This window comes from Myxine glutinosa, chromosome 6 (genome assembly GCF_964187855.1).
Source record: "Myxine glutinosa chromosome 6, kmMyxGlut1.1, whole genome shotgun sequence".
NCBI lineage: Eukaryota > Metazoa > Chordata > Myxini > Myxiniformes > Myxinidae > Myxine > Myxine glutinosa.
The window spans coordinates 149,622,767-149,646,983 of NC_136266.1; the positions used below are offsets into that span (position 1 = coordinate 149,622,767).

Consider the following 24,217-nt stretch of genomic DNA (forward strand, 5'->3'; position numbering starts at 1 on the left):
TAATCTCAAAGATTGTTTTGTCTCTTAAAGTTAGCTTTTCCACCACAAGTACACACACTACTGCTATCGGTAACAGTTGCTGATGATGCAGGTAGTCGACAAAAAAAAGGAAATACCTGGGTAAATGAGGGACAACAAGCAACGCCTTCCACACAGGTGTGGCCCATGTGTTAATTAAGCAAATTACATCCCAGCATGCTTAGGGTCATGTATAAAAATGCTGCACATGCCTGCTTGTCTAGAATTATGGCCAACATGGCTGCTAGAGTAGATCTCTCCAATGTCCCCACCCACAGAGCATGTGTTTGATTAGCATGACACTGACGTTATCCATATATCATGGCTCCTACCTGTCACATCCATTTGTCATGCCCTTCTCGGTTACCAGATGTGAACCCAATCAAACATTTATGGGATATTCTGCAGGAATGATGCCCGAGACATTTTTTTCCACCTCCATCAAGCAGGTGTGAGTTGATTGACTTTCTCGTGGAAGAATGGTGCCGCATCCATCCTGCAGAATTCCAGTCGCTGGTGGACTTCGTACCATGGCCCATACTGGCCTCATGTAGTGGCCCAATGCCCTATTAAGTGATTTTACTTTGGTGTTTCCATTTTTTGTCCACTACCTGTATGTCAAAAATGTCCAGAAATGTATCCACCTCTGCAAGTGGAAACGTCAGTTGCTACAGGTAGTTGTTTCTAAGGGAAGGCCTTTCATATCTTACCTTTATTGTTCATTGCTTCCTCTTCTTTATTACCTTGGCTATCTTTTGCAGAGCTACATGCATCAGACTGGTTATGAAGAGATGCGTGTCACAACAGAAGGGTTCACTATTATACTTGGCCAATACTGGACTTCAAGCAAGCATATTGTTGAAGCACAAAATGTGCGCTTTCACCTCCCAGTGGGCCTTGGAAAATGGATTAAAGGGCACCTGAGGAGTGGTTTTTGTGTTTATGCCCGAGGCTTAGAGCTCGAGGTCAACACAAACCCCATGGAAGTCTCCAGAAAACAGGTAACCTAACCACCAGATGGTCATGGGTCATGCAGGTTTTTCGAATTTTTGTCTCGAGTTGTATTTCTATGTTTTTATCTAGATCTAGGAATTATGGATAATTTTGAAGCGTTTCAATGGGGCGATAAATGTTTCAATGGGGCGATAAACATTTGGGTCAGCATGTTTGGTGTTCCAGTTTGATCACTTACCTAATGATGATATCACTCCATGATTTGATTTGATATACCATTTTGGTTTGATCGTACTATTCTTGTCTCATACATAATACAAGGCTTGTCATCCTTTATGGTTGTCAGCATGGCCATGAGCACGATCCTGGAAATGCTGTGGCCAGTCTCTAAGGCGAGCCACCACCGGGCATGGGCTGAAGACCATGCATGGATACACCTCAATGCCATCATGGTGCGATGCAAGCATGGCAAAGCCCCTTTCTATGGGACTGTCAGTGATAGTAGTTGGCACGCCCACAGATGCCTTGGACAAGATCCTTGTAATTTCCTGGGGGTTGACCTACGTTCTTGGTCCAGGGAACAAACCACAGGGCAACCCTGCTGAGTTGGGGTTGGGGTGATCTGTGTTGTGGTGGTGCTGAGGTGTCGTCTACCAGATGGAAGTCTCCTCGGGTTAACCTAAGGCAGTTCCTTAAGGTGGTTGCCTGGAATTTCCTCCCTCTAAGAGAAGATGATCACCTGTCTATGCTGTCATCTGATCTCCAGTTAGAACATCAGTATTGCAGCACTTTCTGAGGTTTGGACACTGGATCATGGTGAGATCATGGTGGGTGGCTACATCAACTACTAGTCTGGTCACTCTGCTGGTTTCCATGCCTAAGGAGTTACTGCAGCAGTGTCCAATAAGCTGACTCCTATGGTAATCGAGGTGGAACCTGGTGTTGGCTTAGCGGTTAGGGTGCCAGCTTGGGATCCTAGGATCCTGGGTTCGAATCCCGGTCGATCGCTGAATTAACGCCAAGGTGGTTGACTCAGCCTATCATCCTTCTGAGGTCGGCAAATTGAGTACCAGTTCACTGGTAATTCCCTGTGTGTCGCAAGAGGCGACTAACAGGTTGGCGGCAGAAAGGGCATCCGGTCGTAAAACATTGCTTCAAAAAGGGGACCACGGTACCTGAAAAAGGCCAACCCCTGCTCTCCGGGGAAAAATGGCCTCTAAAGGTGGTTCTTCGGTAATCGAGGTAACACCGGTTAACGAGCATATTATGAAACTGAGGATTTGTCAGTCTCTGGGTGTCATTTGCCTTGTCTCTGTATATGCTCCAACTGAGGCAAGTGATGTCAGTGAGAAGGACACATTCTTAGCCGCACTGGCATTGGTGGTTGATCAGTGCCCCAGGCGAGATGCTCTTCTAGTTCTAGTCTTGGGGGATTTCAATGCATCGACTGGCACTGATAGGGATGGTTATGAGACGTGTTGGTTAACATGGGAGACTCAGACATGGGAGACTGGCCCCCACACATTTCAGCGCTTGTTTGGACTGGGCTCTAGGGAGGATGTCAGAGAGATCTAACTGTGGTGTATCGTTTGGGAATGTCAAGATCTCTAACCTTGATTTCGCAGATTATGCAGTCATCTTTGTGGAGATGCTGGACATCATCATGGGCCCTCACGGTACTGAAGTCATGGTTAACTGGACCATTTGGTGTGGCACTGTCGGTACCTATGCAGGAGGACAGAAGTCCGAGTTAAGTCCTTGGTGCTTCCAGTCTTGCTCTGTGAATGTTAGCATTGGATGTTGACCAAGAGTCTGAGACAGACTTAACTCCTTCAGTACCTAACGTGTGTTTTCTGAGAGACTCAGATGAGATTTGTTACCTGTATAGTCTGTGAGCATCAACTGCAGCTGTATGGACATGTGGCTCATTTTGTTGATGCTGATCCCGCTCACCAGATTCTCTCAGTGAGGGAGCCTTTCAAGTGGAAGAGGCCAACCACATGCTTCGTGGTTGCAGCAGGTTGATCAGTATTGCGAAGAGATGGGAATGGGCCAGGCATCTGCCTGGGGAGTGGCCAGACAGAGACCCTTGGAGTACTGGCGGAAAGTGGACGTGGTGACGCGCTGATCCGGCGCATGCTCCTTTGCTGAGCATGCTCCCTGACCTGACCAGACCTTGGTCCAGAGACTAAAAGTCCCCATGTACAGCATTTTCTGTATGCGATTGGACACCTGGCATGCCATGCATATGCATGGCTCTGCGCTGTGTGGCGTAGCATGAGAGGAGTGCGTGGGGTAACCCAAGTCCATTGGCATCTGCTCTTCAAAGTGACTTTCGGAATTCCTCGAAAGTGGTTAATATATTTGGGGGTGGCCCACTTGTTGGGACCAAGGTTCTGGCTTGTAGGCCATCCCATGCTCGGCCAAGTGCTCCATTGTGTGAGCATTTGGTTGGGCTTTGTCTACCCGTGCTACTCTACTGAAAATTAGTGGAGAAAATTTTGTTTATCAATCATCTTCTGTGCTAAAATTCACCTCAAGTGCGACTTCAACCTTGGTTTCGATTTCAGGTATCCACAGTTTTGAGGGATAGATGACCACGGATCCATGGATGCATCATGAGAGTTCACAGTCAAGTTTTTTTTGGGAATCTGCCAGGACCTCAGGCAAACGTTCAAACACAAAACACCTTTTAGATGTTTTTATGATTCATTCGCTAAAAACAATCGCACACCAATTTTTTGGCTGCTGCCATTTGCTGGGAAAGCTGTTCTATCATGCCTTCTGGGAAGAAGTACCAGATATGTGTTCCCTCTTGCAATCTAGCACATTTGTCTTCCTTTTCCGGAACAAGTGGGAAAACTTGATGACATCGTCATCATATTCTTGTGAGTACTCCTCCACCAACCTGAACCAAAATTCCCTTTCGTACATGCAGCTGACGCAGCTCCAGACCTTCACCATAGTCTCCCAATCCATGCACATTCCCTCCTTATCGCATCACATCCAGACCTTCCCATTCGCTCCTTTCCCTTCCCATTCTCCCCTTTCCCTTCCCATTCTCCCCTTTAAGTAATTAAATATAATTTAGGGGCACAATACCTTTCAACACCTGGGCCAACGGTCATGATACACATTAATGGTGTGGTTTAATTGCATGCACACCTTCATTGGAAATAATGCACACTTTATGCACTAGATGGCTGTAAAGTCACAGGATCAATTCACATACTGTTAAGGCCTCGTACACTGGAGCTGTCCGTCAAAGAGCATTTCCCACAGGTCATCACCTACAATGTGCAAAAGAGGTGAACCATTTACATCATCCATGAGGCAAGGCCCACACGCTCAGCAACTAGGAGTGTGAAGGTGCTTTTTGAGAGGAGTGTGGGACTCCGATGCAGATGTGGAACTCCAACAATGATGAGCGGCTGACACCACAGCTAACCTACCACATGGATTCTACCTGTTTAGTGCATCTAATGATTGTACTTCCTGCCATTGTTGCTGAAATTGGCTCAGTCTATTCCCAAGGGGGCTTTTATGCAGCAAATCACTTGTGAAGTGGTTGCTTCCAACCACAGTAAAGTTTGATTGCTTCATGCAGCCTGGGTTTTCACCTCATCTTTGTCACATTTGGAGCGTTCCTTTATCTTTTGAGGACAGATTCGATTTTGGACCATTTCTCTCAGTTCATTCATTTGACCAACTACAAAAAATTCATCTACGAGGCATTATCGATGAACCAATGAACCATTCTCTTCTCCATTCAAATAAACATGCTTTGATTGAGCACCATTTCACTTGTAGTTGTGCCATGTTATTATGAGGAAGATGCAGCTGCAACATTAAACTTTTGTTGAATTACGACATCGGAGCAGTTGAGTTTTCAACTCTTTCGATTGATTATATTGAAGGAGCTGTGCTCCAACGCGAGTTGAAAGAATTGACGCGACCAAAGATGGAAATTCGTCCGAGTAGGTTTAATAAATGTATCACACTCGGGTACTCTCCAAAAGCCCGTTTATCGGGCAGCAATATATATACACATTTATGTCGGGAAGTTTGCCCGGCAAAAGCTATACCGGGCATGCCCGGGTATCAAGGGCGAGCCTTGGAAAGGCGAGTCTGGACCTGCCCGGGCGTGTTTGGCTGCGGCCTGGCAAGTCGAGGCTGGGCGTGCCCGGGCGCTCTGGACGAGCACTGGAAAGGCGATAGCGGGCATGCCCGGACGCTCTGGGCGAGCCCTGGAAAGGCGATAGCGGGCATGCCCGGACGCTCTGGGTGAGCCCTGGAAAGGCGATAGCGGGCATACCCGGACGCTCTGGGCGAGCCCTGGAGAGGCGATAGCGGGCATGCCCGGACGCTCTGGGCGAGCCCTGGAAAGGCGAGAGCGGGCATGCCCGGGAAAGACGAGACCGGGCGTGCCCGGGAGGTTCGGGCGTGCCCGGGAACAGTGAGTCCGGGCATGCCCGGTAGAGGCGCGTCTGGCCGTGTTCTGGCCGGTGCAAGGCGATTGTGTGCATCCAGCGGTAACCGCTACACACGCCCCTCCAGAATCGACCTGCACCGGCAGGGTCAATTTAATGGGGGGCCGGATGACCCGGCCGAAGCGACCCCTGGAGGGTCGTGGGGAGGGGTCCGACGTGGTGGTGGGTGGTCGAGCGGGGGGAACTGTGGACGGGGGGCGGCCTCGCCGCGGAGGAAGGGCCAACCGTGGTGGTCGGTCGACGTCCATGTGCGCCGGTTTGAGGCGGTCCACAGAAATCCGGTCCGGCCGGCCGCCGAAGTCGACGATGAAAGACTTGTCGCCCCGTCGCAGGACCCGGAAGGGCCCGTCGTACGGCGGCCGGAGTGGCCCCCGGTGCGCGTCATGACACACAAAGACGTACTCCGCTGTGCGAAGCACCGGGGGGACGTAGGACTGGGGGCCACCGTGGCGGGACGTCGGCACGGGGGCAAATCGTCGGGCGGCCTCCTGGAGGTCCGAGCGCTGGCGAGCGGCGGACCAGGGACTGGTAGCGTCGGGCACGAATTCACCCGGGACGCGGAGCGGCTGGCCGCAGATGAGCTCGGCGGCGGACGCCTGGAGGTCTTCCTTGGGGGCTGTGCGAAGGCCCAAAAGGACCCACGGCAGCCAGTCGGCCCAACCGTCGTCCTGAAGGCCGGCCATGAGTGCGGCCTTCATGGAGCGGTGAAACCGCTCGCACAACCCATTGGCTTGGAGGTGGTAGGCCGTGGTGCGGTGCAGCGTGACCCCCAACGAACGGGCGACCGCGCCCCAAAGCTCAGACGTGACCTGTGGGCCGCGGTCGGACGAGATGTCCGCTGGTGCGCCGAAGCGCGCGACCCAGGTGGCGATGAACGCCTGCGCCACGTCGGCGGTGGTGGTGGAGGTGAGGGGCACGGCCTCCGGCCACCTGGTGGTCCTGTCCACCATGGTGAGCAGGTGGGTGAACCCCCGCGAGGGGGGCAGGGGACCCACCAGGTCCACGTGGATGTGGTCGAAACGCCGTTCAGGCATGGCGAAAGGTGCCAGCGGGGCCTGGGTGTGGCGGTGGACCTTGGCTCGCTGGCAGGCCGTGCAGGCGTTGGCCCAGTCGCGGATGTTTCGTCGAAGGCCGTGCCAGACGAAACGCGCCGACACCAGCTTCTGAGAAGCTTTCCGGCCCGGGTGAGAAAGGCCATGGATGGAGGCGAAGATGCGGCGCTGCCAGGAAACGGGCACGATGGGGCGAGGCTGGCCCTGGGAGACGTCGCAGAGCAGGACGGTGCCCGCGAAGGGGATGTCGGCCAGGCGGAGGCCCGTGTCCGCCGCGCGGAGTGCCTGCACCGAGACGTCGGTGGTCTGGTCGGCCGCCATGAGCGCGAAGTCCACGCCGAGGTGGACCGCGTTAGCGCTGGCCCACGAAAGGCAGTCGGCCACGGCGTTGTCTTTGCCGGCGACGTGCTGGATGTCCGTGGTGAACTCTGACACGGCGGAGAGGTGGCGCTGCTGGCGGGCCGACCACGGCTCCGTGACCTTAGCCATTGCGTAGACCAACGGCTTGTGGTCGACGAAAGCCGTGAACGGGCGGCCCTCCAGGAGGTGTCGGAAATGGCGAACGGCCAGGAATAGCCCGAGCAGCTCGCGGTCGAACGTGCTGTAGTTTAACTCGTTCGGCCGGAGTTGCCGGCTGAAAAAAGCGAATGGCTGCCAAACCCCGTCCACCCATTGCTCATGGACGGCGCCCACCGCGTAGTTGGAGGCGTCCGTAGTGAGGGCGATGGGCGCGTTGAGCACCGGGTGAGCCAGCAGCGTTGCGTCGGCGAGGGCCCGTTTGGTGCTGGCGAAGGCCGCATCCATGGCCGCGGACCAAACAATGTCATGCTTGGCCGGCTTGCCCCGGAGGGCCTCGTAAAGGGGCCGCATGAGCTGAGCAGCGCGGGGCACGAATCGGTGATAAAAATTCACCATGCCGAGGAACTCTTGGAGGGCCTTGATGGAACGGGGACGCGGGAACGTGGTGATGGCCTCGACCTTGGTCGGCAGCGGCACGGCCCCGGTTTTGGTGATGCGGTGGCCCAAAAAGTCAATGGTCGTCGCGCCGAAGTGGCATTTGACTGGGTTGACAATTAAGCCGTGCTCGCTGAGGCGACTGAACAGTGTTCGGAGGTGGAGGAGGTGCTCGGCGCGGGACGTGCTGGTGACGAGGATGTTGTCCAGATAGACGAAAAGAAACGGCAGGTCGCACAGCACGCCGTCCATCAAGCGCTGGAACGCCTGGGCCGCGTTCTTGAGGCCAAACGGCATCCGCAAAAATTCGAACAGGCCGAACGGCGTGATGACGGCCGTCTTCGGGACGTCGGCCGCCCGGACAGGTACCTGGTGGTAGCCCCGTATCAGGTCAATTTTCGAAAAGATGACCCGTCCCGCCAAACGGGCGGAAAAGTCCTGAATATGCGGGATCGGGTACCTGTCGGGGGTAGTAGCGTCATTGAGACGGCGGTAGTCGCCACATGGGCGCCATCCACCCCCCGGCTTTGGCACGATGTGCAGTGGCGAGGCCTATGCGCTATCGGAGCGCCGCACGATGCCGAGGTGCTCCAACGCGTCGAATTCGGCCTTCGCCACGGCGAGCTTGGCTGGGTCGAGGCGGCGGGCCCTGGCGTAGACCGGCGGGCCCGTAGTAGGTATGTGGTGCTCGATCCCGTGCCGCACCGCGACGGCCGAAAACGTCGGCTGCGTGAGGGCCGGGAATTCCACGAGCAGGCGAGCGAACTCGTTCGTTGCCGGGAGGGCGCATGCCAGTTCGGTCGGCGCGGAGCTGCTCATTGTGCACGCCAGGGAGCTGAAGGTCTCGGCGTGGACAAGGCAACGTCGTTTGACGTCGACCAGCAGCCCGTGCGCGCAGAGGAAGTCGGCGCCCAGCAAAGCCACGGGGACGCTGGCGGTAACAAAAGTCCATTGAAAGCGCTGGCTGCCGAAGCAGAGGGTGACGACGCGTGGGCCGAAAGTGCGTATGGCCGACCCATTAGCAGCGACCAAAGAGGGGCCGCAAACTGCGTCCAGCCTGTCCTGCTCGGAGGCAGGTATGACGCTCAGTTGGGCGCCGGTGTCGCACAGGAAACGCCGCCCAGACGCTTTGTCCCGAATAAACAGCAAGTTGCCCGAGTGGCCGGCGCTCATGGCTGGGAATGAACGCCGGCCCGGCCGTTTCCCGACCTGCCGAAAGTGCATGGGGGCCGGCACGTCCGAGCCTTGTGTCCGAACCTGGCATGGTAATAACACCACGCCCGGTCAGGTGGAGGCCCCGGCCGTCGTGTCGGAAGCGGGCGGTGCGGCGTGGCGGCCGCCAGTTGCACCAGCAGTTCGGCCTCCAACCGCGCAGGGCGCTCGGACGTCGTGGGCATCGCCTCGGACGGCGGCGGGCTCCAGGTAACCGCGCCGATGTGCTGGCCCGCCGAGGAGATCTTATCGGCTTCCCTGGCGAGGGCGCGGGAATCCGTGATCAACATGCCAGCCAGGGCGAGGCGTACCGGGTGAGGCAGCTGGCGAAGGAACAGCTCGCGGAACAGAAAATCCGGAGAGTGCTCACCGAGCAACGAGAGCATATAGTCCATGCGCTCGGACGGGCGCGTGTCGCCGAGCTCGGGCAGGTCAAGCAGGCGCCGTGCGCGTGCTGCCGGTGAGAGGGCGAAAGCGTCGATGAGGAATGTCTTCAGCGTGTCGTATTTGTCAGCAGCCGGCGGGTGCTGGAGGAGGCTCAAGGCGCGGGCCGCGGTGGCGGAACCGAGCGCCGCCACAACATGGTGGAAGCGGGTGTCGTCCGCAGTGATGCCTCGCAGGGCGAACTGAGAGTCCGCCTGAGCGAACCAAACAGCCGCGTGAGCCTCCCAGAAGGTAGGCAGTTTAAGCGTCACTGCCGTATCCATGTCGGTAGGTCACCAATGAAGGAGCTGTGCTCCAACGCGAGTTGAAAGAATTGACGCGACCAAAGATGGAAATTCGTCCGAGTAGGTTTAATAAATGTATCACACTCGGGTACTCTCCAAAAGCCCGTTTATCGGGCAGCAATATATATACACATTTATGTCGGGAAGTTTGCCCGGCAAAAGCTATACCGGGCATGCCCGGGTATCAAGGGCGAGCCTTGGAAAGGCGAGTCTGGACCTGCCCGGGCGTGTTTGGCTGCGGCCTGGCAAGTCGAGGCTGGGCGTGCCTGGGCGCTCTGGACGAGCACTGGAAAGGCGATAGCAGGCATGCCCGGACGCTCTGGGCGAGCCCTGGAAAGGCGATAGCGGGCATGCCCGGACGCTCTGGGCGAGCCCTGGAAAGGCGATAGCGGGCATGCCCGGACGCTCTGGGCGAGCCCTGGAAAGGCGATAGCGGGTGTGCCCGGACGCTCTGGGCGAGCCCTGGAAAGGCGAGAGCGGGCATGCCCGGGAAAGACGAGACCGGGCGTGCCCGGGAGGTTCGGGCGTGCCCGGGAACAGTGAGTCCGGGCATGCCCGGGAGAGGCGCGTCTGGCCGTGTTCTGGCCGGTGCAAGGCGATTGTGTGCATCCAGCGGTAACCGCTACAATATTACAAATAAGGAGTGCTGGGGAATGAGCAGACAGAGTAGGAGTAACATGGCTGGACCCACTCCACAGATCTTTCGTGATGTGCGGATATCATTCTGGATTTTCATTCTGGATGCGTGGATATCACGAACAGCACCCGGAACTCAGACTCTTATTTCTGGTACTAATGCTTGGCTTCGCTGGCTGGTCTGCGCTGCACTCAAACCAGCCATCACTCAAACCAGCCACCTGGGCATTGCTTTCACCCTGGCTAATTAACTCTCCTATTACTTGTGTACGCACGTTCCGATAGCATTTGCTGATGCTGGCTACAAAATGCCTTACTCTCACTGCTTCAGGCTCCCTGTAGCCCTTGCAGGTTTGCCCTGTGCTTGATCCTTCATGGACCTATTTACAAATTCTCTTCTTTTCCAGCAACTTCCAGCAGTTCTCCTTGGGACTCCTCTCGGTTATGTCCGCCGTGCCATATCCCTCTCCCACAAATCCCTTGGCTTGACTTCTCACACTCCTACGGTCAATAGGAATATTCTCTTTCCTTATTTCTGATGCCACACATGACTATGGAACTTCGTATTGATGAACTTTATATTTACATAATAAATGAAATCAACAGGGCGTTGATTGAGGTATGCCAACAAGGAGAAGCTGACGTTTCAGGTATTAAGTCTCATCAGAACAATAGAGGTCCAACGAAGGGTTAATGCTCTTTTGCTCCAACAGAGGGTTACCTCCCAAAATGTCAGCTTCTTGCTTCCCACGGTGGTAAGCATATCTCGGACAGTGTGCTGTTGATTTTGTCCATTGCTTTACCTTTTTGCTGATGCAGACCCACACTACCCTTTACCAGAAAGACTAATGCTTTTGACTTTGTCCATATTCTGATTCCAACAAGTCTTTCTTGCATCCTATGCTTCCTTGTGATGTGATGTATTATTCCTTTTATTTAAATAAAACGTAACCCATCCTTGAAGACAGGTCCCAGACTCCCCAGAATGTGTATTTTATTCGTCTCACCCCAAAGGGGTTTCGAGACTATTGCAACGTCCCTGTCTGTCTGTCATTCTGTTTTTGTCTGTCTGTCTGTGTGTGTCCGCGTCTATATATTTTCGCTTTAAAATGTTTTTCTCTGCAACCGATTGTCCAATCGATGCAAAACTTTAAACATAGGATTGACTCCCCATGGATAATATTTTATTGATAACTCTGATGCCTCAGATCACATGGTATGGTAGCCATATTGGATTAAATGAAAAAAATTGGACATCTTCTCTGAAACCACCAATGAAAAAAATTGAAACTTGGCTTATGTCATCATACCCCCCCACCCCACCCTCCCTCCAAATTGGGTAGATAGTGAGATAAATATGACATCATCAGTAAATTGGTATCCCAGCCATAATTGGTTGAATCAAAATCATTTTCTGAAAAATGTGAAATTTCATGTATCTGATGTATGACCGGATGTGAGTGAAGAATTAAATTTATGACGCCATATTGGATTGAAAATAAAAACGTTTAAAAAAAATTTCTTTCCCAGAACCACTCGACAGATTGATGCGAAACCTCAAACATATAATCGACTCATGATGGCTTGTAATGCCCCTTCCTACCAGGAGTGGCACCATACAACAGACACATTTATATACAGCATAAAGAATTGGGATTCTCTCCCCCTCCAACCACTCTGAGACCCTCGGGACTATTAATTGTTTTTTACCCCCTAATACCACTTACTTGTGCACCGCCTGAGTACAACCACCAGTTTTTAAGTCATTCTGTCCAGCAGTTCAAGAGTGCATATAATATAAGTTAAACCAATAAACAAACACACAAGCAAAACCAACAACCGCACAAACAGCCCCACAAATGCAACAAACAAACACACAAACAACTCTACAAACAACCCCAAAAACAACCACACAACCAACACCACAAACAAACCCACGAACAAACTTCCACTTGAAGACTTCTGCTTCCGGTCCCTCGAGCGAGGAGGCTGCTTCGATCTCTCCACGACATCGAAGTTTGAGTATTTTCCCATTCGTGTCTTTGTCAAATTTCCACTGGTTATGTTATTGCGTATGTGTTGTTGTGTGTTTCCAGTTAGTTTTGGTTTTGTAATTATTGCAAACTTGTGTGTAATTAGTCGTTTCTTGTTCGCACCTCATATGCGGCCTGGTCTCTCAAGGCTCCCTACTCCCATCGGTATTTTGTGAATATAAGTTCTGTCCTTCGCTGTATTTGCTTGTTTCTTTGATTTTCTTCCCCACCCCCCCCCCCCCCCACCAACCTACCACGGACATCTTACCCTTTGTCTAACGTTTTTAATTAAAAAAAAAAAATTCTTTATTGATTCTTTCTCTCGTCGTGGACACGTGCTTGTTCTCCCGCTTCCTTGTCTCGCCTTGTGCCCCGCCCCCTTTATCTTCTCTTTCTTCCACCTCTCCAGCCTTTCCAACTCTAGTTTCCTCCATACTCATTCAACCCTTTCTCCTTCTTTCTCAAATCCACGTCCTCACTTAGGGACTTTTCCCAGATTGTTTTTCATGGTTTTGTTTAAATATTATTTAAACATGTTTAAACTTTCCCCTGCAGTGTTTTATTCAGTCGTTTATTACAACACGCTGTTTTTCTTCCTATTTAAAAGGCTTTTTTCAATTTCCTCTTCAATTCATTCCACTTCCAAAAAAATTCAATCTCTCATAGTCCTTCCCTTCTACATTCTCTAAATTCACCTTCATACCACCCCTCCTCTGTCATTTTAAAATGGATCTCTAACTTGAAAATCACAATCAACCCAGTTTGTAATAAATGTTCTTTTTTCATTAATCATCCACTTTCTAAACTCCCCCCTCACACCTCCCCTCCTAAACTCCCCCCTCACCCCTCCCTTTCAATTCTCGCCTCTCGCCCCATCCCCTCCTAAACTCCCCCCTACCCCTCCCTTTAAATTCTCCCCCCTTGCCCCTCCCCTTCAAAACTCCCCCACCCCTCCCCTTCAAAACTCCCCCGCTCACCAATCCCCTCCAAAACTCCCCCCTCACCTCTCTCCTCCCCTCTCCCTTCCCCTCCAAAACACCTGCTCCCCCCTCCCTTTCAATACTCCCCCTCACCCCTCCCCTCCAAATCTCCCCCCCCCTTGCCCCTCCCCATCAAATCTCCCACCTCCCCCCTCCCCTTCAAAACTCCCTCCTCACCCCTCCCCTTTAAAACTCCCCCCCAACTCCTCCCCTTCAAATCTCCCCCCTCCTACCATCTTTCTCCAATTCTTCCCTCTCCCCCTCCTCCTCAAACCTGCCTCTTCCCCACTCCGTCTCCCTTCTATCTCATACCTCCACTTCCTCCAACCTTCAACTTTGCTGTGCCCCTCCTCAAACAACCCCTCACTGTGCCTCATCCCATCACCATCAAACCTTTTGTCCTCCTCATCCTTCCCTTTCCCCCAACTATTCTGCAATATCTGACACACTATCAATAGCTCTCCCTACCTCCTTCTCTCATCCTTCATCTTACCCTAACCCTCCCCTCCTCTCCCCTGCACCCGATGCTCCCCCTCCATCTTCATTAACGGTATGGACCTCAAACATCGCTCAAACCTGATTAATCTCTCCATACAGGTTGCTTCTGACAAACCAGACGTAATCTGCTCAACAGAAACATTCCTCCTTCAAGATGTCTCTGATTCCTTAATATCTCTTCCTGGTTACTCCCTCCTCCGGTATGATAGACCTGAGCCTCGTCCTGGTGGTGGGGTTACTATCTTTATCAAAAACTCTCTTCCTCACTCTCCTTGCACTGCCCTCTCTCCTCCTCACCCCCAGGAGTACCTCTGGCTACGGCTACCTCTCCACTCCCACCTTTTGTTCATATGTGTGTTGTACCGTCCTCCAAACAGTGATGACTCCATTTACATTTTGCTGTCTGACAACATGGACCAACTTCTATCCACTCATCCCAACTCTCTCTTCCTCATATGTGGCGACTTCAACTGTCATCATGCCAGCTGGCTGGGTGTGAGTTCCTCTCTCACCAGCCATAGCACCTCAGCAAAGGACTTCTGCGACTCACTGGGACTGACACAATCTGTCAATTTCCCGACCCGGATATCAGTCAATGGAGCATCTTCTCTTCTAGACTTGGTTCTGCAAACTTCCCTGCAAATGTCTGCCACTCTTCTTCTGCTCCAGTCAGTTCTTCTGATAATGTGCTTGTTAAAGTGGACATCTCTCTGGCCATTCTCAGAGAGCCTCCTCAGCGCCGACGAGTCTGGCATCTCACTCAGGCCGACTGGCACAGACTTTAGGCAGCCATCAATCATCTGGACTGGTCTCCCATCTCCACTGCCTCTGACATCAACACATCCTGGGAATTCTTCCAAAGAAAATTGCTCTCTCTCATGCACAGATTTATCCCATCTCATCTTCAGTTGTCATACCCTTAATCCCGTCCATGGTACACTGAATCTTGTGGTGAGGCAGTTGCCCTGAAACAACTTGCCTTTGCCTCTTGGAAGGCTAATCCAACTGAACGCAATCTCAGTTCCTTTCACAAAGCTCGGAACAAGTGTGTGTCTACCATAGGTGGGCGCGATTCGGAAAATTTTAAGTCCGCTTACCGCTTATCCGCTCCGCCAGCCCGTGTAGTCCGATTCGCTTATCCGCTTCAGCGGCCGAAAATCTTAGTCCGCTTACCGCTTATCCGCTTATCCGCTTCGATTCGATTTTTTAAAAGCGCTTCGACGTTTTTAAAGCGATTTTTGACGTTTCTAAAGGGAATTTAATGCTTTTTAAGCCTAAATAGCCATTTCTAACTACTACAAAGACAAACAAAGCTTTTAAGATCAAAAATATACATTTTTATTTAAATAAAATTTATTCAAAATTTATTGAAATAAAGTTTTCCACTCGACTCTACTCTACTCTACAGTTAATTTAAATGTAATTTTAATATATGCAAGTTACATTAAAGAAAAATCAATTTGCCCGTCCTTTCTTTGACAAGAGAGTCTACTAGTCAACAGACTAGCAGTCTGTTGACTAGTCCTCGTCTTCCTCCTCCACCTCGTGGGCCTTCTTGAGGATTTGGAGGTTGCCCTTCATGAAGACGAGGGCCTCGAAGTTCGGTGCAGCCTGGGCCGACCTCTTAGGCCTGAGGATGTCCGACCCGTAGCTGAACACGCGCTCGACCGAGGCAGAGCTCGGGAGCGGCGTGTTATGCCTGAGAAACAGAGTTACCCAAGCATCACGGAACTCGAGCGGGAAGAGATTGGGCGAGAGCCGAGTTGTTAGGGTTTCACTTATTATTCACTTAAATAAATATTCACAATTCTAGAGTAACGGCTCAGGCTAACAGCTGATTTGGCGAATCGCGATGCGCTTTAATTTTTCGGTAGTCCGCTTACGCTTATCCGCTTCGGTTTCCGGGGGTTGTTCCGATTCGCTTATCCGCTTCGAAAACGTTAGTCCGCTGCAGCGGATGAGCGGATAAGCGGACTTTCGAAGCGGACCGCCCACCTTTGGTGTCTACCCCCAGGAGAGCCAGGAAACAATATCTCTCCACTCTCAAGACTGAACTCTCAAACCTGTCTCCTTCCTCCAAATCCTGGTGGCGTCTGGTCGAATCTGTTTCTGGTGTTTGTTCCACCTCCATCCCCACCCTTACCTCAAATGGCTACACAGCTGACACCGCTCGTGACAAAGGCGAATGCCTCAACTCTGTGTTTGCCTCAAAATCTTGTGTCCCAAACCGATCTCTCTCTCTCTGTTCCCACCTTACCCAGTCGAACCCAGCTGCTCCTGGACTCTGTGTCCTTCTCTCCTGACAAGGTGGAGAAGTTTCTGTCACAACTCGACTCTGATTCGGCAACTGGACCAGACGACATCAGCCCACGGGTCCTAAGATCCTGTTCTGCCACTCTTTCACTCCATCTCTCTATCCTCTTCACCCTCTCTTTTGCTCAAGGGCATCTGCCATCAGTTTGGAAATCAGCCAACATCACCGCTTTACACAAAAAATGTGCAAAAACAGATCCTTGCAACTACAGACCAATCAGCCTGCTCTCAATTTTCAGCAAAGTCATGGAATCCATCATTGCTTCGGATATCAAATCTTTCCTCTTCTCCAATGGCTTGATCTCTGATCATCAATTTGGTTTCAGACCAGGTCACTCTCCTCTGGACATGCTGCTTCTGCTGTCTCAACAATGGATGGAGGTCCTCAATGCCAAACAGGAAATCAAAGCGATCTCCCTTGACATATCATGTGTCTTCGATACGGTCTGGCACCCAGCTCTGCTCACCAAACTCTCCTCCTATGGTATCCATGGAATTCTCCATGCATGGGTTGCGGACTTCCTGTCTGGTCATAGTCAACGTGTGGCCCTGAATGGATTTCTGTCATCTCCCATTCCTGTTCAGGCTGGAGTTCCCCAAGGCAGTGTTCTGGGCCCTGTGCTTTTTCTAGTCTTCATCAATGATCTCTCCGACTCTCTGGAAAATCCTCTCTATCTCTTTTCTGATGACTCCTCTCTGCCACTCCATACCTCATCCCTCAGATTGGCAGTCTGCAGCCTCCTCACTCTCTGCAGACCTGGACAAAATCACAGACTGGTCAAACAAGTGGAACATGTCTTTCAATCCTGACAAATCTCACACTCTTACAATGTCTCTCTGAAAAGACCGACTCGCCAACCCTCCTATCTACTTTCTCAACAATCCTGTCCAAGAAGTTCTGTCACTCAAGCTTCTGGGTCTCACTATCTGCTATGATCTTTCCTGGGGAAACCACATTTCCAAGCTGGTCTCTAAAGCCAGTCGCCGACTGCACATCCTACATCGTGCGAAGTCCTTCCTTGGCACACCTGAGCTCCTCACCACATACAAGGCTTTCATCCGCAGCTCAATGGAATACTGCTCTCCCCTCTGGGCCGGTGCTCCTGCCTCACACCTAGCTCGGCTTCACGCAGTTGAAACCAAAGCTTTCAGAATCATTGGAATCTCCCGCGATGAAGCTGATTGTGAGGGCCTTTCACTCACTCACCACAGGCAGGTTGGTGGTCTTTCTGTCTTCTACCGACTCCTCTCCGGCCTTGCTCAACATAACCAACCTCCATCCATCTTCGGTGGCGGAGGTAATGAAACTAACACACAAACAAGCAAAACAAACAAGAACGGCACTCGGTAGAGTGCATCGTCTCGTCTCGCATGCTCATTCTGAACAAAAATACTATCATTAACTGAACACGCTACTGTTATCGTCCACGGCTATGATGGCCCATACGCCCATATCATCCATGCACCCTATTATGTCATATACATTGCCATTATCCCTTGCTTAATTGATTGATTATTAGGATATTTAGCAACAACTTTTGTACACAATAGACTGAATTTGTCAATGAAAATGAATATGAAAACAAAATTCAAGCTACATTTCCCATGGCTAGTCGATCATATGTATGAAGTTTCTCATCGATCTGTTGAGCGGTTCTGGAGAAGGTTTTTTTTTAACGTTTTTATTTTCAATGCGATATGGTCACCATACTATGTGACCAATGACGTCATAGATTTAATTCTTCACTCACAACTGGTCTTATATCAGATATATGAAGTGTCAGATTTTCAGATGAGGATTTTGATTCAACCACTTATGGCTGGAATACCACTTCGCCGATGACACCATCATTCCCACCCTATATACTCCATGGGAAGTTGATGACATGCTAAGTTTCAATTGTTTTCGTTGAGCAGTTTCAGATATGTCCAATTTTTTCCTTGCATCCAATTTGGCTGCTATACCATGTGACCTATGACATCAGCATTATCAATAAAACATTCTCCATGGAGAGTTCCTCCTATGTTTAAATGTTCTCTTCGTTCGAACAAGCGGTTGCAGATAAAATGTGTTCAAGCAAACATTTGTAGACGTGAGCACGCACACACACACACACACACACACACACACACACACACACACACACACACATACACACACACACACATACACACACACACACATATACACACACACACACACACATACACACACATACACACACACACACACACACATACATACACACAGACAGACAGACACACAAACACACACATGCACACACTCACACACACACACACACAAACTAAATATCAAGCACAAAAACAAACATTTCTCAAATGATCGTATGATAAGGACTTTTGCTGCATGGGTTAAGCAAGACAAATTACTGACTTGCTGTGCACTGAGTTTACTTTCTTGTGTGGACAGACTTTAGTTTAGTTAGATAGACAGACAGACAGACTTTACTTTCTTGTGTTGTGCAGGTTGTGGGATCAATATGTCACCTGGCTTTGTACAGTTGTTCTGGATCTCGTACACTTCGGATTTTGCAGCTTCCTGAGCCCATCAAAGTCGAGTTACCGAGACGTTCGACTCAGGTTAGAAGTTAAAAATTGAGTTTTCACATAACTTTGTAGAAAGACAAACATTTTTCTTATTTTAATATCAGACTGTCTTTTAATTGAGAGTATATAGAGTACTGTTTAGTCATTTGTTTAGTGAATAAGTATCTTCCCAAGAAATGGTCAGAAAGCATATTTATTTTATTTTTGGTTTCCAAAACTTTGATGCTTTAGTAACCAAAATAAATTATTGAAGAGACCATCGAAAAACAGGATGAGATTCCATCATGACTTTTACAAACTCCTAAGCTAAATAATAAAACCCCTGCCTTTTATTACCAGTACACCCACAGGAGCAGCAGGAAGGGTCATTTCTTTCTGAATTATATCGACGAGCAACGGTACCCGCCCTACGGGCGGGGCTTCAATTGGGAGGCCCAGATGAAAAGGCAAAATATCAGAAATGGAAGGCTTTTTTTATTTTAAACGATTCATATTAACATCCATTGAATCATATCACACGCAAATCATCAAAATCTAAACAGTACATGGCGCCCATTTTGAAAAAAGATTGAATTCTGCAAAACGGAAGCGGCCGCTGCGCGCCTTTCTCAGTCGCACGTTTATGTGTGAAGAGTGTGCGCCGAATCTGTAACACGGAAGCGGCCGCTACACCTGTTTCTCAGTCGCTTTGCACACGCTGCCGTGTTACTTCGGAGTCGCACGTTTATATAGGAAGAGTTCGTCAGGAGTCGATCTACTCTCTCCTGGTACGTAGAATAAACAGTATTTGTAGAATTTCAATAAAAGCCACATCACTGTTCATATCGGTAAATATTATTGCATCGTGTTTGGAAAAACTGGAAAATTGGAAAACTTGGAGAAATGGGAAAAATTGGAAAAACAATATAGCCTATTTTACTCCCAGGGGTCCCAGGAATACCCACCCAAAATATCGTTGCGATCGGTTGAGCCGTTTTTGCGGTACCTTCGAACGGACGGACGGACATTTGGTGAATTATAGTAAGATTATAGTTAATAGTAGATCTAAGGTCTGGCCTGAAAATGCTTTTATCATAATCTTCAATGTTCTGTACGACATCGTTATGGCAGAAATTGTACGGGCAAATTAAGGTCTTGGACAAAAAGATTTGTGGTACGACATGGTCTTTGTGCTTTTACAGGGATGGTACTACACCCTTTGTCGGAAAGTTGTAAATATCCATGAGTTGAACGTGAGTGGCATCAGCCAACACCTGCAGAGTCAGGCTCTACAGGTGACCTTGAAATTCAGTCGGCCAGAGAGTCACCCCTTCCCCGTCTCCGTCCTGTTCAGGTGAGATGAAACAAGAGGAATGAGACTAAGGTTGATCATATAAAACTCTTTATACATGGTAGTCAACATATAACTATGACATTAACAGTTGTAATTAAAACTTTATAGCATATTAAAATACACAATTTGGTGTCTGTGTGTCTGTGATACATTCGGTCGTAACTTATCCAATCTCAACCAAACCTGCCAGGGGGACAAAGGGTCACATGATGGAGGTTGTAGCGACTTAATTTGCCCCTCTCCCCAAGGGGGTTTTATGCCACAGGTGACGTACTCCGTGTTGAGGTGTATAAATAGTTTAACTTGGCATTTCGTTGGATACACCTAAGTAAAAATATCTGACAGAAGTAAAAATTATTCAAACCTCAAACTCCAGTATTCAGTCAATTCTGTCCAACGTATGATTACCTTTTTATCAGTCGCTAGTGTTGTTTATCGCTAAAGTTATTGCGTCCCCTACAGACTAACAGATCTGAGCTGTCTCAACTTGTTAGGCCTCTATGTAGGCTTCTAGCTAGACCACAATTATCTTCACCGAATAAAGATACTTAAATGAGTCTTTTTATACATGGTCTATGCTCATGGACGAGCTAGGACGCAGAACAGATCAGGACACAACATAAAGGGAACAGCAGGAGAAAGGTAGATGGAGACAGACAAACAAGGGATGCAGGTAACAATTAGGGGTAGGGGAGAATGCAAGGGGTGAACAAGATGGATACATAAGCAAATTTTTGAGAGGGTTAGGGGTGGATTAACTGGTGTCGAAAAATCATTGCTTTGGATGGGGGAGAGCAACTGTCAGTGACAATTACAAGGCCTTATCTCTCGGCTGTTCTGGTGATCGAGTCACAGCGAGAAGATCATTTGGACTAAGCTGTTGTGACACATCATTCCTTTGGGTTCATTAATTGGACCTCTAAGATCCTGTTGAGACTCAACTCACAACAGAATTCCCACAGAGAATCACAAATGCTGATTGGACATTGCAAATGGTATTTCTTGACTTAAAAACACTTCTTAAATTATTTTTTCCCCCATGTCTTTCTGCATTACTAGATGTGGTGAGCAGCCTACACCTTACAACTTCACCATACAGCACATATTCACCTGGAACAGTGATGGTCTGCACTTCATGCTCACCTCAAAAGAAGTGGCAGGTTGGTGAGAAAGTTGTATGACCCTCATAAAGATAAACCCAGGTACATTGTCACACAAAACACCCAAACTGGCCATGAGGAATTTATTTATCACATTTTCAATCAAGCCTGGTTATCAGTGAGGAATTCATCTTTTTAAAATTAAATAATTCCCTGATTTCACTTTGAAGGCTCAACAAGGAACCTCAGACATCCACCGAACCAATGGTCTTGGGCAGTTTTTGATAAATAATTTGAAGAAGAAAAATATCAACCCAACATTTGATGCATATGTGGAAGTGGTACTGTGTTTTGAGAACTTACATACATTGCATTTATTATATATATATATATATATATATATATATATATCTGCACATACCTCTTAATGATACTCTGATGTTCTTTGCTTCCCCTGACCTTTGAAACAGGGTCCAACAAGTGTTTTTTGGCTCTGCTGGATGCTACGTTCGACCACAGACCTCCCGGGCGGTGGCTTTCTCAGGAAGCAAATTATTCCTTGGTTGTGGATTGGTTGCTCTGCGTTTACTGGGGTGACGAAGGATGGATGCATGATGCCTGTAAAGTCCATCCCTCTGAAAATGCCACAAAAGTTATTTGCATGTAAGATAAACACTTCATGTAGGCATTATGTAATGTAAGGGATTTACTTACTAAACACAGGACAACTAAATCGAGGGGTGGATGCATTTGTCTGATGAATAAATAGTCTTGTCCCCTCACTCAAATATCAGCAATACCAATTGTCCTCTTGAATTAAAAAAAAACAATATTTAAGTACTTTTACTTTGGGAAAGCAAACAAAAAAGTGAAAATATTAACTCTCCCATGTTAAATGAATAAAATGTTTGCTTCAGATTAAACTCCTGAAATAATGTGCTTTTTGGGGAATTGCCGCTCACCTATTCCATGAGACTTGCTCTTTTAAACATACGTCAGTGAATCTTGGTGTGGATTGTTGGAACACGTCAGGGTTCAAGGAACAGATATTTTCTTCATAAGATGGTAAAATTGCAGTTCTGAAATTGCTACGTCTTTTCTTTCTTTTTTCTTCTTTTTGTATACAAATTTTTGGATGTTTTTTGTATATAAGGCTCGTATAAGAGCTAGAACATGGACGGATCAGAATGCAATGGAACAAAAGCAACAGCACAAAGAGAGAGGCGGAAACACTAACAGCTGTGTTGAAGGACAAAATCGAGGGAGACTTGGACAAACAATGGGTGTGGGGAGGAATGAGGGCTGGGGGAGGACGCATGGGGTGCACAAGATGGATACAGAAACGACGAAGGAAAAACTGGAAATTTGGATTGAGGTGGGCTTTGAGGTGCCGGTGAGAGGTAACGGGACTATCCTTACTCCTGCGGACCTCCTCCCCTTCCCCCAAATTAATGCATTTCAGGATTAGACTATTCTTTTTGGAGAAACATCTGATTGGTATTGACAACCATTATTGAGTATCACCTCTGTTGAAACCCCTTCCTCGTCCACCCTTTAGCCCATGGTGGTGAGAATGGTTGGCAATGTAGTCTCGACTGTGCATGGTCAATAACTAGCTAAATAGTAAATTATATTTGCCAAATTACTCCTGCCAACTTATAGATTTTCCAAATCCAGAAAATCTTCGACCTTGTGCATCAGAATACAGTACTGTCTGCAGAAAAGCCGAAGTAATGGTTGAACCAAACCAAAGATTTGCAGATGGGGTGGAGCGATGAACATGGAATTATGGAAAACTTAACGATTTGAGTCCAGTATAATTGGTTGTTTATCGTATGAAAATGGTCTCTGTGCTTTGTTTAAACTGATGTTATTGTATTTTCTTTCCCAGATGTGACCGAACTGCCACATTCTCAACCATGGTCTCCACAGTGGCGTTGTCCTTCTCTTCCTCATACGTTGAAGTGTTCCTCAAGTGAGTGTTGATCTGTAATTAGGCGTAAAGTAGAATTGGATTTCTGCTTTTTTGCCTCAAAATTATCTACCAAATAAAACACATTGTCAGTTCAGATGTCTGTCCCCCTTCATAAGGGTAGGTTGTAAAGGCCAATCTTTTAACATGAATGTGTGTTCACTGCAGTCCATTTTTGAGGATAAAACAAACTCAAAAAACATTTGTCATAAAAGAATAATTAAGTCTCTTCTATTGTAATTGTGGACAGTGGCTTGAAAACCGAGCCTCAATGGCGGTGTACAGAAGTGTTTTTAAATATATATAACAATAAATACAAAGTGCAGGGAGGTGAAATTCGCTGCACGTGATGTGCAAAACACACGGAGTAAAACGAGTGTTCATTTACGTCCGTGGGATGTCTAATGAATAAAGAAGATATAGACCAGATCCTTTAAATCCTTAACTACTATTGGAATGTACTCTTTAGACCTTTGGACACTTTAGGCCAACTAGACCCCTTTAGACATACACCACACAAACATCTATAGTCTTATTGCAAAACACCGACTATACTTTTTTTTGTAAGTTAATGCGCAAACTCGATCCACCCAAGGGGTAGGTACTCGGCTAGTAATGATATAATAATATATGAGTTCCCTCACAATGAACTTCAATGCAGAAGGAAGCCATTTGGCTCATGGAGGCTGCACAATGGTTGCAAGCATATGGTTATTAGTCTAGTGCTCTATGCTATTCCTTTTAAATGCATCAGGCAAGGAAGCAGCACGTACCATTTTAATGTCTTTAGTATGATTCGGACAGAGTTTGAACCACCGGCCTCCCAGACTCAGAGCGGACGCTCCAAGTCAGGTTAATGGAGTTATTTTATCTTCCTGTTGCCACCATGCCAAGAACAATTGCTGATTTCTCGGCATCATTTTCTACTAGTAGTTTTGAATATACCTGGTGTTGGCCTAATGGTTGGGGTAGTGGGCTTGGGATCCGAAGGTTCTGAGTTTGAATCCCGTTGAATTAATGCCAGGTAAGGTTGACTCAGCCTGTCATCCTTCCGAGGTCGGCAAAATGAGTACCAGATAACTGATTATAGAGAGGCATTGCATCAGCAGCAGACACGCCCACTGTAAATGATGCAACCAGCAGCTGGGTGGCTGCACACAAACCACCACCAGTCGTTTTGAATGCACAACAACAGGCATTTAAGGCCATTTTCCCTGCTAGAGCGGGGGTTAGCCTTGCGGGCCCCATGACTATCTTCTCCAGTTTGCCCTATTTTCTGCATCTCCCCTTGTTAACCCCCTTGCCCGCATTTCTTCTTCGACCACCTTCAGCCAAGTCTTTCTCGGTCTTTCTCGGTCTTCCCCATCCTCTACTTC

At 48.7% G+C, this 24,217-nt stretch overlaps 1 protein-coding gene across 1 annotated transcript in view; it reads left to right on the forward strand.

Annotated features, from left to right (window-relative positions):
• Nucleotides 1-2,181: 2,181 nt before the first annotated feature.
• PKD1L1 (polycystin 1 like 1, transient receptor potential channel interacting) overlaps nucleotides 2,182-24,217 on the forward strand; it is a 156,617-nt gene continuing 134,581 nt past the window's right edge. The window contains exons 1-7 of the mRNA XM_068119426.2: nucleotides 2,182-2,449; nucleotides 2,598-2,758; nucleotides 18,356-18,469; nucleotides 19,618-19,769; nucleotides 20,829-20,929; nucleotides 21,340-21,532; nucleotides 22,761-22,844. Coding sequence (XP_067975527.2) covers nucleotides 2,182-2,449; nucleotides 2,598-2,758; nucleotides 18,356-18,469; nucleotides 19,618-19,769; nucleotides 20,829-20,929; nucleotides 21,340-21,532; nucleotides 22,761-22,844 — 1,073 coding nt within the window. The remainder of the gene's footprint in view (nucleotides 2,450-2,597; nucleotides 2,759-18,355; nucleotides 18,470-19,617; nucleotides 19,770-20,828; nucleotides 20,930-21,339; nucleotides 21,533-22,760; nucleotides 22,845-24,217) is intronic.